The 13,051-nt window shown below is 36.0% G+C and overlaps 1 protein-coding gene across 3 annotated transcripts in view; it reads left to right on the top strand.

Annotated features, from left to right (window-relative positions):
* The window catches only part of Pik3r3 (phosphoinositide-3-kinase regulatory subunit 3), a 178,372-nt gene that overhangs the window by 145,114 nt on the left and 20,207 nt on the right, over positions 1-13,051 (top strand). For all 3 annotated transcript variants that reach the window (XM_063236393.1, XM_013144231.3, XM_003462492.5), the window contains exon 6: positions 7,457-7,599. In XM_063236393.1, the coding sequence (XP_063092463.1) occupies positions 7,457-7,599 (143 nt within the window). The remainder of the gene's footprint in view (positions 1-7,456; positions 7,600-13,051) is intronic.

Genomic DNA, 13,051 nt, shown 5'->3' with positions numbered 1-13,051 from the left:
GTTCTGTACGTAGGTAGATATGTTGAAAACCCTCCATGTATTCCCCTACCTGTCGGCTTCCTTTAGTGCTAATTGCAAAGGAGACAGACAAAATGGCTGTAATCCCTGAGAGGTGGAAGTTCCAACCTGAGATGCAGCAACATTTGTTTGAGTTGAAAAAGCAGGAGTTGCTGCTTATAGCTCAGTTAAAGTTACTGGGGTGGCAGTCATGCTGCCACCTCTCCCCTGCTCAGGTCTTGATTCTAAAACAGTGCCTGGACCAAGTTCCCCTATAGTTGTCTCAAGAAGCTTAACATTATTAAGACCCTGTTGCATTCAAATCCACAGAAGGAATGTAAATACTGGAATCAAGCATACAACAAACAGGTCCTTATACATTTGTGATTCTTTTGAATAAATTTGTCCCATAATTAGACAGCTGAGATAATCAATATACTTTTTTTTTTCTTCAGAGAAAGGGGTTTCTCACAGGCCCGTTTATAACTGGACCTAGAGGATAAGGGAGTTTCAATGCCCCACTCTTTACACTTGATGCAGCCAATTATCAATACACTCCAGTGATGACTATTGACCTATACCAGTGCACTTCTCTCACTACTTGGGCGCACATGAGAAGTGTTCCCTTGCCCTCAATCTCTTATGCCGGGACCCAGTGTGGCTCCTGAGGTTCTTGGGGTTAAGGACCTGCGAGAGGATGAGAAAAATAAAGAAAAGACAAAGCTGGGGTCAGGTGGAGCCCTTACTCTCCTGATGGGAGGAAAGAAACTGCTCAACCAGTACAGCATGTTTACACCCTCCAGAGAAGAGTATCAGTTCCAACCCTACTGCCTAACAACTTGTTTGCCTGGCTGGCCTGGGCCCCCTGCCTTCTCAGTGCTGGAACAACTTGTTTACATAGTTTGTTTTGATTTTTCTGCTTTTTCTGAGCTGGACTTACTTCAGCCCCACACTTGTGATTAATCTCCAGCTTCAACAGCTCTGCTCCCAACATTCCTTCTTCCTCTTTTTTTTTTTTTTTCTTCTCTTTTTCTCCTTGAAATAAATGGATTTGGAAAAAAAAGGCCTTGGGGAGAGACCTGGGGGCATATACCAAGGAGGCTGAGGCAGGAGGACTGCAGACTTGAGCCCAGCATGGAAACCTCTTTCAAAAACACAAAAAACAAGCCAGAAATGGTGGTGCTCACCTGTAATCTTAGTACTCAAGAGGCTGAGGCATGAGGATCATTGTGAGTTCAAGATCATCCTAGACTATATAGTGAGAGCCTGTCTCACTCCCCACCCCTCCTGAAAAAAATGCTACAACACACAAACCAACCACAAAACAGATGGCTTGACATGTAGCTTAATGTAAATTTTAGATCCTTGGTTTGGTCTCCAGTACCATGCCCACCCCCCATTTCAGCCAAACAATCTGTGTTTTTGTTGGAAGTTATAAATGCATTTTTTATCATTATGGACATGGCTGACTTATGCTTACTATTTTGCTATTTAATTTTTATTTGGTCTATATTTTGTTTTTTGTTTCTCTTCAGCTCTTTCACTGTCCTTTGGGTCAAACATTTTTTAGTATTCTATTTTAACTCTTTATCTGGCTTTTTAGCTATAGCTTTTCTTTCTTGAAAGGTAGGTGCTTATTTAGAATTCATACTGTGTCATGCATCAGGTACATCTAAAAACCTTGCAGCCTTGCCATTCAGTTTTTACCTCTATTATTTCCATATTTTATACCTACCTAAATGAATCCCACAATTCAGTGTTACAATATTTTAATTAAGATTTTATTATTTTGCAAAGGTATTTAGAGAAAAAAAGAGGATCTTCCCTATTTACTCATATATTTACCATTTTTAGACTTCTTTTTTTCCTGTAAATTTTACTGGCATCGTGATACTTCTACCCGAAGACACTATAGTGCTTTTTGAAGGACAGATCATTTGGTAGCAAGTTCTTTGTTTTATTTACCTGATAATATGTGATTTTGCTTTCTCCTTCCTCTTCCTTGTTTTCTTTCTCTCTTTTTTAATCTTTTAAGAAATTGCTCAAATGGTTTTTCACAGTTAAGGTTTTCCTATCAACCATGCATAAAGGTTCTAATTTCTCTATATCCTTCCTTTTTAAATTGTTTTTTATAAATGACCATCCTCCTTGTTGTAGCATAGTATCAAATTACTTGTTTTTTGTTGTTTTTGTTGAGGTTTTAAAATATATTATGGGCTAGGCATGGTGTCTCACATCTGTCACTATAGTACTCAGGAGGCTGAGGCAGGAGGTTCATCACAAGTTGTGTTCCAGACCAGCCTGAACTGCATAGAGAGACCCTGTCACAAAAAAATCAAAAAAAGAAACCAAAAGAATAAAGTAATGTGAGAAAGAGAAAGAGAAAGAGAGAGAGAGAGAGAGAGAGAGAGAGCCCATTCTTTTTTTTTTTTTTGCAAATTTTTTTTCTTTTTATCGGTACCGGGGATCGAACTCACGACCACCTGCTTGCAAGGCAGGTGCTTATGCCGCTGAGCTAAATCCCCAGCCCCCAGAGATCCCATTCTTTTGGATGTCTTTTTGCTTTCATAGAAGTTCTTGATACTGTTTTCCTCCTTCAATATTGGATATTTAATTCAGGGCCTAGCACATTCTAATCAAGTGCTATATCACTGAACCATATCCCTGGCCCTTTTAAATTTAGGATCTTGCTAAATTGGCCAAGCTGGCCTCAAACTTGGGACCCTCCTGCATCAGTCTCCTGAGTAGCCGGGATTACAGAGATGCACTATTGTACCTGGCTAAAATTTTTTGACTTGAATGGAGCTTTCTTTCTTTTTCTTTCTTTCTTTCTTTCTTTCTTTCTTTCTTTCTTTCTTTCTTTCTTTCTTTTTTTCTTTCTTTCTTTCTTTCTGCTGTTGTGTGTGCTTTTGATATAATAATTATGAAATTTTTGCCAAATCCCATGACATAAAACTTAACTCTTAAGATGTGTATATTTTATCCATTTTGAATTAATTTTTGTGGTACTGGAAATGGAGCCAAAGATATTTGCTCTGAACAACATTTCAAGCCCTTTTTAATTTTTAAACAAAAATATTTTAAAGCATGCTCAGGGGCTAAGTGGCCCAGCCTGGGCTCGAATTTGTGTTCTTCCCGCTTCAGCTTCCCAGAGTGCTGGGATTGTAGGTGTGTACCATCATACCTTGCTTGAGTTAATTTTCATTACGTGACCTACAAATCCAGTTTCATTATTTTTTATAGAAATATTAATACTTCCTGCAGTATTTTGAGTACCCTTTCTCCATTAATCCTGGGACATTTGTTGAAAAATTGGGTGTTCTTGGATGAATGAGGGCTTATTTGTGGGTTTTCTGTTCTGTGGCATTAGTCTTTGTGTCTGTCCTGTTTCAGAAACCACACTGATTTGGTTACCTTAATCTTACAATAAGATTTGAAATTAGGAGTTCTCTAACAGTTTTCTTTTTCTTCTAGATATTTTTGGCTGTCTTACATACCTTTGAATTCCATATGAATTTGAGTATAATTTTTTCCATTTTGGACAAAAAAATACCACTGGGATATTGTTAGACATTGAATTGAATCAAACTGAATCTATATAATCTCCTACCCCTTTACCTTGTTCTTTGCCATCTCCAGAAATCTACCTATTTCCTACCGTCTCTCCTTTTACTTTTTAATTCATTTATATTTTGGGTTTGTCATATAAGAAACCATATGGTATTTATCCTTCTGTGTCTAACTTATTTCACTTAAACATATGGTCTCAAGATCCATCCATTTTCCTAGAAATGACTAGAGAATTTGTCCTTTGTGACTAAGTAATACCCCTGCCACATTCTGCCACATTTTCTTTATCCATTCATCTGTTGATAGGCATGTAGGCTGTTTCTGTCTGTAATGTAGCTATTGTGAATTTTGCTGCCAAAAATATGAGTATGCATGTATCACTGTAGTCTGTTTGTAACATTTTTTGGAGATGCTTAGGTGGGTTAGGTGGGTTTTAGATGGGATTTCTCTTTTTTTAGATTTTGAGGAATCTCCATTCTGATTTAGTATCTTAATAGAGTTGTCCAGTCACAAACACAAGGTGTTTTTTAATTTTTATTTTTTGTCTTCTTGAATTTTTTTCCACTAGTGTTTGTAGTTTTTTTTTGTATATATCTTTCATCTCTGTGACCATAAATCCATGCTATGTCAACTTGAGTGACTTAGGAAAAGCCTACCTGATAAGTAAAGTACACTTCTGGGTATATCTGGATAGGTTTTGGAGGTGTGAAGTTGGGTATTCTCATGTTCCTTGATGCCTTCCTGTCTGGTGCTAGTCTGTTCTGCTGAACTGAGCAGATTTGCTCTGTGTACCCTTCTGCCATGATGTTTCTGGCTTAAAACTTGCCAACCATGGACTGAATCCCCAGAAATTGTGAGCCAAATTAAACCCGTCCTCCTTTAAGCAGCAGGTGTTAGGTACTGTGTTCCAGCAATGGGAAAACTAACCCAATCTCGACTTGATTAGGGTTTTTCATTTGTTTGTTTTTTGAGACAGGGTCTTGCTATATAATTCATGCTATCCTTAAATTTGCTTATGTAGCCCAGACTGACATTGAACTCATAACAATCTTCCTGCCTCAGCCTCCTGAGTGCTAGGATTACAAGTGTGCACCACCATGTCTGGCTCCTTGTTTAATTTATTCTTAAGGATTTTATCCTTTTTTTTTTGTACTGGGGATTGAACTCACAACCTCACACTTGCCAGGCAGGTGCTTATGCCGCCGAGCTAAATCTCCGGCCTCAGAATTTTATCCTTTTGACATGATTGTAAGTGGAGTTGTTCTTCAGTTTCCTTTCTGGATCAATTTATTTCTTTTCTGTAGAATATAACTAATTTGTTTATCAGTGCCTAATAAGTTATTTTGCTTATTAACTCTTAAGAATTTTTGTGAATTTTTAAGTTTTCTGCATATAAGATCATGTCTTTTGATGAAGTTTTACTGCTTACAGTTTGAATGTCTTTCTTTTTATTGGCTAATTAGTCTGACTGAAGCTTCAAGTATTTTGAATAAAAGTGGCAAGAGTAGACATCCTTATTCTTTCTTTCTTTGGCAGAATCTCACTGTATAGTTCAGCAAACTCACAAGGAGCCCAACTTTTTTTTTTTTTTCTGGTCTTTTTGAGACAAGAGTTCACCTTGGAGTTCAGGCTGGACTTAAACTCATGTTGTAGCCCAAGCTAGCCTTGATCTCCCAGCTATCTTCCTTTCTCAGCCTCCCAAGTGCTGGGATTATAGGCATTTGCCACCAAACTTGACTTCACCATATATTTTGATTACCTCTTTTATGTTTATAATTGTTATATCTTATTGATGATTGGAACTACCAATAGACAATGCTCCTTTGTTTCTTGGACTCTCTTGGACATTAAAACTGTTTTGCCAGATAATAGTGTAGCCACCAAAGTTCTCTGTAGGCTCCCATTTACATAGAATCTTTTTCTATCCTTTTTACTTTAAACCTTTTTTTATATCTATGCATCTTAATTGAATTCCTTATACATGGATACTAATTATGGTTTTATTTTGTTTTGTTTAATCCATCTGCCAGTTTTTGCCTTATAGATGGATTTTGATCTATTTACATTAAAAATAATTACTAACTACAGATAAAAAAGGACTTCTCTCTTACATGTTTTTTGTTCTTCAGTTCTTCCATATTGCCTTTTTATTTTACTTTTTTATTTATATATTTATTTTAAAGCGCATAAACAGCAATAAAATGAAATGAAACAGTGATAAGACAGTAGGAAATCTACAATAGTTACTATATTGTATATTGTTGTCCTCTAGTTGCTCAGACTTTGGCTTTAGACTGGCTCACAGGCAGGGGCTTAGCTGCCTTCCTAGCTCTCTCTGGTCTGTGCTCTGGCTGGCTCACAGGTGGGGCATTGCTTTCATCCTGGTTCTCCCCATTTTGTGCATTGGCTTGCTTTCTTCCTCCCTTAGTGCTTTTTAAATTGGCTTAAGAATTGCAAAATTTGTAGCTAGATAATTGGATATGGTCATTTCAGCCAGCGTTGAGTATTATGTGATATGAGTGCAGTGACAGGAACCATCACATGTTTCTAGCTGCCTTCATCTGCTAATCCTCATAGGTGCAGTCCTACTGGGCTGTGATTGATCTTTGAACATATCCCATTATTTTTTATATATTGCATGTGAAGCCTTTTGTGTGTAGAACTGCATGTTCTTCTGCTACCCTAATTCTTTAAAGATGTAGTTCAGATGTCATCTTCTCAGTGAAGCATCTATAAAGCAGTTAGCCTCTACCATGACATGAAAGAAACCAAACATTATTAAAACCAACAGCTTATGCCACCCGTGTATTCTGAGTCTGGAAGGGCAGACTTTTCATGTTTCACAAATCTCTTTATAATCAGATGGCATTTTCTGTGTAATGAATTCTCAATAATCAGTTGAAATTAATAAATGCTATATAGTTGGGGAATTATCCCACCAGCATCAGAATTTCTAGAATTACAGACATACAAGATAACACTCATTCTAGACCTTTAAGCATATTTATTGTCTAAGAAATAAGCTTAAATTGAGCACAATTTAGCCCTTTTTGAAGATTTTAGGGAAATCATGATTTAATCTCCTCAGAACTCATTGAAATGTATAGAATTAGCCTTGTGTGGTGGTGCATACCTGTAATCTCAATACTATTGGAGGTTCAGCCAAAAGGATTAGAAATTCAAGCTTAGCCTGGGTAATTCAACGATTCAGTGAAAGTCTTGTTTAAAAAAATTGTTTTTTTCACTGTAGAAGGTCTAGGGATGGGTTTAATCCCGAGTACTGGAAAAGAGAAACAAAACTTATAGAAAGCAAAGGAAAAAAACAAAACAAAATAAAAAAAATAGAGCTATTTAGTCTCCGGACCTTTTAAAAAAAGTTAAGTCTTGTTTTGTGGAGTTTCTAATCTTATTCTTCCTACTGTACCTGACTTTGGAAGCTATTCTCTTCTATTTTCATGTTTTGCTTTAATCAGATGAATCTGTGGAAAACTGAGCATCATGTGCTTTTGAAATGAAAGTAAGAATAAACAGCCACTGTAGAGGTTTTATGGGACTAAGACATTTCACTTTGGTTCACAGACTCTACCTTTCTCTATGCACTCAGTCATTTGGTACTTTTAAGAGTCAGCATTACAATAGGTACAAAGACCGAACTTGATCTTTGTTGGCAGCGTGTTTAGTATCAGTATTTCTTGGTCATTCACATTCTTTTTTTATAGTTCTTAGCCACTTATTTTATAGTTTGAATGATGTATTTTGTGTATCAGTAGTAGAGTCACAGCCGTCCTAAGTGGATCTTATTAAGGATAACTAGAATTAACATTTGCTGTAAGACCAAGTTTACAAAAAACAACAAAGATCATGATGTGTTTCCTTTTCTCTCTTGCAGGAAATACAGATGAATAGAACTGCAATTGAGGCTTTTAATGAAACAATTAAAATATTTGAGGAACAATGTCACACACAAGAACAACACAGCAAAGAATATATTGAGCGATTTCGCAAAGAAGGGAATGAAAAGGAGATTGAACGGTAAGTCTACTTAATTCCTCTAAGTACATTAATGAGACCAGACTCCCCAATAGTTCCTATCTTGTTTGCTTTTATCCTCTCAAACTGCAAAGGCCTTCTATGTAGAACTATTTGTTATTTACTACTTGTTATTTGTAGTGACATCAAACTGGACCCCCTCTCTTTTTTGTTCCTTCTCCATTTCCCCAAATTATTAACTCCTGCTTATCCTTTTTTTTTGGTGCTGGGGATTGAACTCAGGACTTCATGATTGCCAAGTAGGCACTTATGCCACTGAACTTAAACTCCCCGGCTCGTCTCATTCTTATCCTTTAGAACTCAGGTCAGACCTGACTTTTTCTAGAAAATGTTATCTTATTCCTCACACCAGTTTAGGAGCTTTGGGTTTGTATGTCTGCAGCATTTGGTCGGAGCCCTAGTTTACTAAATTTTATGCCCACTCATTGAGATTAGGCTCAATGGTTTATTTTCCCTGATAGAGCCTTAATATTTAAATGCTGCTTGGTACATGATGAGTATTCAGTAGATATGCTTTGAATTGCAAAGCAACTTTGACACCTAAGAGTAAACTGGAGTGCATTAAGAGTACAAGCAGGAAAATAAGCCTGACTGTTTCAGGTAATAGCAGGTTAAAATATGGCGAGGGCCTGGACTAACATTGCAGAAAAGGAATTAATAGAAATACTGAGGCTTTGATGCCTGAAGATTGATGGTAGGTATGGGAGAGGTCAAAGATTATTCATAAATTTCTGGTATGTGTGACTGGGAGGGAGATGGTGTTAGTTACTAAAATAGGAAGTATGTGAAGAGAGTTCAGCATTAGAACCAATGAGTTTAAAGTTCATTTGACAGCTTAAATGGAGCTGTCTGACAGGCAGATAGCTGGTTATTTGGATTTGGAGCTCAGGGAACAAAAGGATTTGGGAACCATAAGTGTAGAGACTGTCATAGGTGCTAAGCACGAGAGAACAGAGAAAGAATTAACATGAGAATTTGTTGTATTTGGTGATTAAAATGGTATTGGAGACTTCTGGGAAGATGGTGCAGTGGTAAGCAGCAGAGAGAACCTCCCTCAGAGTTTATGTCCAGACACTGGAATATAGCAACCCAACGAAGATAAGGAGGGAAGTGGGTTCCCTGAACCAAGAATGATCTGAAGTGAGAGTTGAAGCCCACAGAGAGAGCGAAGAGAGAAACTTCAACAAAGGAGGAGGAGGAGGTGGGGGGTGGCACCTTCTGAGTTGGGACTGGAGCTTCTGTGGAGAGATGCAGCCATGGAAGGGAATGATGGACGTGAAGGACTGCATTAACTGGGTGGTACCATCAGCAGTAACAATAGCATCACACATAGCCTGAAAAATGACAAAAATAAGACTCTAGAACAGAAATCCAGAAAAAAATAGGAATAGCTATTCTATTTGCAGACAAAGCAAATTTCAAGCCAAGACTGATTGAGAGACAAAGGAGGTCACTACATCCTTATGAAGGGAAGAATTCAAGAGGAAGAAATAACAATTTATTGTATATTTGCAACAAATACCAGTGTATGCAACTATATAAAAATAGTATTGGAAACCTTTATCAAAATAAAACATTCATTAAAATAAAAGCATTTATCAAAATAAAGGTAGAATATAGGGAGAACAAATTATATAATAATGAGTGAAAAGATGTGGAAAAATGAGTAATAAAAATAAATCATGCAATAGTAAAGGAAAGTCACTTCAAATATTACTACAACAATTGTTAGTGGACATAGAATTACATGCTGGGAGTTTGTGTTGGCTTCATAGTTAAAACCATGGGTTTGAATTTGATGCAGACATTCCTCATTTAATGAACAAGCTACATTCCTGTTTCTAGGTTATTATATGAGGAATTATATGTAGTATATATAGTATAGTATTTAGGACAAAGAAGTGATCAAAGGAAACTACAAATTCATGATTTTGCATTTATTTATATAACCCTTAAATGTAGTATTGTAACATATAACCAAACATAAAACTACAGTACTGTCCTGTATAGTATAATCAACAGAAATTACAGAACCGTATAAACAAGGCTCTCTGTACAAAGAAGACATTTAAGCTCTATTAAGATGTACAGAACTGTGCGCACACACAGAAAAATAGGCCATAAGTCTGAACAATGCATCTTAGTCATAAGTTTGAACAGTTGTTAAACAGGTAAGTTGTTTAATAGGAAATATCTGTATTGACTGTTTATTGTCTTTGTAACTTTGGTGGATTACTAAACTCTCCAAGTCTGTTTTCTCCTCCTTAAATGGTGGATAGTGTTTTACTGGGATACATGAGAAGGGAGGCACATATTACTGAGTGACAAATGAGCAATGTGTACAATTATGACCGTAAGGATTAAGCATAGCAAAACTTTGTGTGCTAGGAAAACTTACAACCATCATTTAGTGAATACTTACCAAGATATGCCAGGTGATTTCTAGTCCTTTTACATGTATTATAATTTAGCCTAATATAAAGAAAAAAGAAAAAGAAAATAAGACAAAACAAAAAAGGGTAGAAATAATACAGAATTTAAAAAATATTAACACTTAGAAATCACAAGTTGATAAATTACATATTATCCTCTTAGAGATAGTTGCTCAAATTATAAAAACAAAGCATTAAAAGTAGATAGACACTCAAACACTGACAATGCAAACCATTCTGTTCAGTGATTGAATAAAAACTTAGTAATATGGTCATCTATCTTACACTTAAACATATACATAAATGTTTATTTATACATATGTGTATATAAACATATACAGTTATATCCTTTAGAGCATTTTTCTTCCCTTTCATTTTTACAATATCTATTATACATTTTGGATCTTATTACTCCTTCAGCTTTTATTATTTTTTTTTTGTCTTTTTCCTTTTTATTGGTACCAGGGATCGAACCCACTACTGCCTGCTTGCAAGGCAGGCGCTTATGCTGCTGAGCTAAATCCCTAGCCCCAGCTTTTATTATTTTTTATACAAGAGAGACTGTGATATTTACAAATGTGAGTCTTATTTAGTTCACTTATGAGGAAGTCTCAGGTTGCCTCCATTTACCTATAAAGGCCTCAAGAGCATCCCTTTTTATGGCTGAGTAATATTCCATTGTATAAAAATATCACATCTTTTTGATCCACTCTGTGGTTGATGGGTAATTTGGAATTTAGCTTTTACAAATTGTGCTACTGTAAACATGGGTGCACATTTATCATTGTGATGTGATCTTTTCAAGATTTTTTGGGAAAATACCCAGAATGGGAATAGCTGGGTTGAGGGGAATTTATAATCCTAGTTTGTTGAGGAATCTTCATATTGATTTCCATAGTGGCTGCACCAGTCTACACACACCAACAGTGGAGAAGTGTTCCTTTTTCCCCACAGCCTCACCAACATTTATTATCAGTTGATTTCTTGATGGCAGCCATTTTTTCTGGAGTGAGGTGATATCTTTTTTTCTTTTCTTTTTTTTTTTATCGGTACTCGAGATCAAACTCATGACCATACGCTTGCAAGGCAGGCGCTTATGCCACTGAGCTAAATCCCCAGCCCGTGAGGTGATATATTAATGCTGTTTTTATTTGCATTTCTCGAATGATCAGTGATGGTGAACATTTCTTCATGTATTTATTTGCCATTTGTATATCTTCATCTGAGAAATGTGTGATCATCTCTGATGCCCATTTTTGAGGGTCTTTGAATTTAGGAGGCTTGATGTTTTTTAGTTCTTTATATGTTCTAGATATGTTCTTTGTCTGAGGGATTGTTTTTTTTGTTTTGTTTTTTTGGGGTTTTTTTTTTTTTCAGACTGCAAAAAGTTCTGTTCAGTGATCCAACAAAACTCAGTAATATCATTGTCTATCTTATACACTTAGATATACATGCAGTTATATCATTTAGAGCACTTTCTTTTCCTCTCTGAGGGATTGTTGACTAAAATTCTTTCCCATTCTGTAGGTTTTTTTCCTCTTTGTTTGTGATTTCTTTGAAGTGCAAAATCTTTTTAATAAGATGAGATCCCAGTTGTTGACTCTTTGAAGTGTTTCCCATGCAGTTTGTGTTTTGTTCATGAATTCTCTGCTTACCCTTATGTCTCCAAGATTTCTACCCACCTTATCTTCCAGTAGATTTAATGTTTCTGTTTTAATATTTAGATCTTTGACTCATTTTGACTTTAGTTTAGTGCATGGGTCTAGTTTCAGTCTTTGGCATGCGGAAAGCCAAGTTTTCCAACACCATTTATTAAAAAGACTATCCTTTTTCCAGTGAACATGTTTAGCCCCTTTGTCAAATATCAGGTGGCTGAGTGTCTTTGAGGTTGTATTTGCATCTTCTAATCTGTTCCAGTGATCCTCAAGTCTGTATCTTTGCCAATACCATGCTGATTTTATCACTGTGGCTTTGTAGTGTAATTTCAGATCAGGAATTGGGATGCCTCCTGCCTTGCTTTTGTTGCCCAAAATTGCCTTTGCTGTTCTAGGTTTCTTCTGTTTCCAAATGAATTTTAGGAGTGTTTTCTCTAGATCTGTAAAGTGTGTTAATGGTATTTTGACTGGGATTATATTAAGTCTGTATAACACTGATGGGAGTATGGTCATTTTCATAATGTTGGCTATTCTGACCACACCATTTTCTGATACTCTCTTCAATGTCTTTTTTTAGAGTAGTATAATTTTCAGCATATAGGTCTTTTGCATTTTTGGTTAGTTTGATTCTTAGGTATTTCATTTTTTTAGATGCTATTGTGAAAAGTGGTATTTCCATAATTTCTCTCTCAGTGAGTTTGTCGTTTGTGTTTGTATCCAGCTACACTGCTGAATTTATTACTTCTAGTAGTCTTTTAATGGAGTTTTTTGGGTCTTCTATATAAAGTATCATGTCATTTGCAAATAGTGATAATTTAACTTCTTCCTTTCCTATCTTTATTCCTTTTATTTTTCTCTCTTGTCTGATTTCTCTGGCTAATATTTCCAGAACTGTATTGAATAGGAGTGGTGATTGTGGACATCCTTGTCTTGTTCCTGATTTTAGAGTGAAGGCTTTCAGTTTTTGTCCATTTAGTGTAATGTTGGTTATTAATTTGTCATAAATGGCCTTCATGAGATTGAGGTAGACACCATCTATTCCAAAGTTTCTGTAGGGTTTTTATTATTAACAAGTGTTGGACTTGATCAAAAGCTTTTTCTGCATCTATTAAGATGATCATGTGGTTTCAGTTTTTGGCTCTGTTGATGTGGTATATTACATTTATTGATTTGCATATGTTAAACCATCCCTGCATTCCTGGAATGAATCCCACTTGGTTGTGATGTATAATCTTCTTTATGATTTGTTGCATTCTATTTGCCAGTATTTTATTGAGAATCTTTGCATCAATGTTCACTAGTGATATTAGCCTATAGTTCTCCTTTTTGGTTGGGTTTTTCTCTGGT

This window comes from Cavia porcellus, unplaced genomic scaffold (genome assembly GCF_034190915.1).
Source record: "Cavia porcellus strain 051 isolate PalLab524CR breed Dunkin Hartley unplaced genomic scaffold, mCavPor4.1 scaffold_25, whole genome shotgun sequence".
NCBI lineage: Eukaryota > Metazoa > Chordata > Mammalia > Rodentia > Caviidae > Cavia > Cavia porcellus.
Note: the sequence above shows the minus strand (reverse complement) of the source record. Positions and strands in the feature narration are given on the sequence as shown.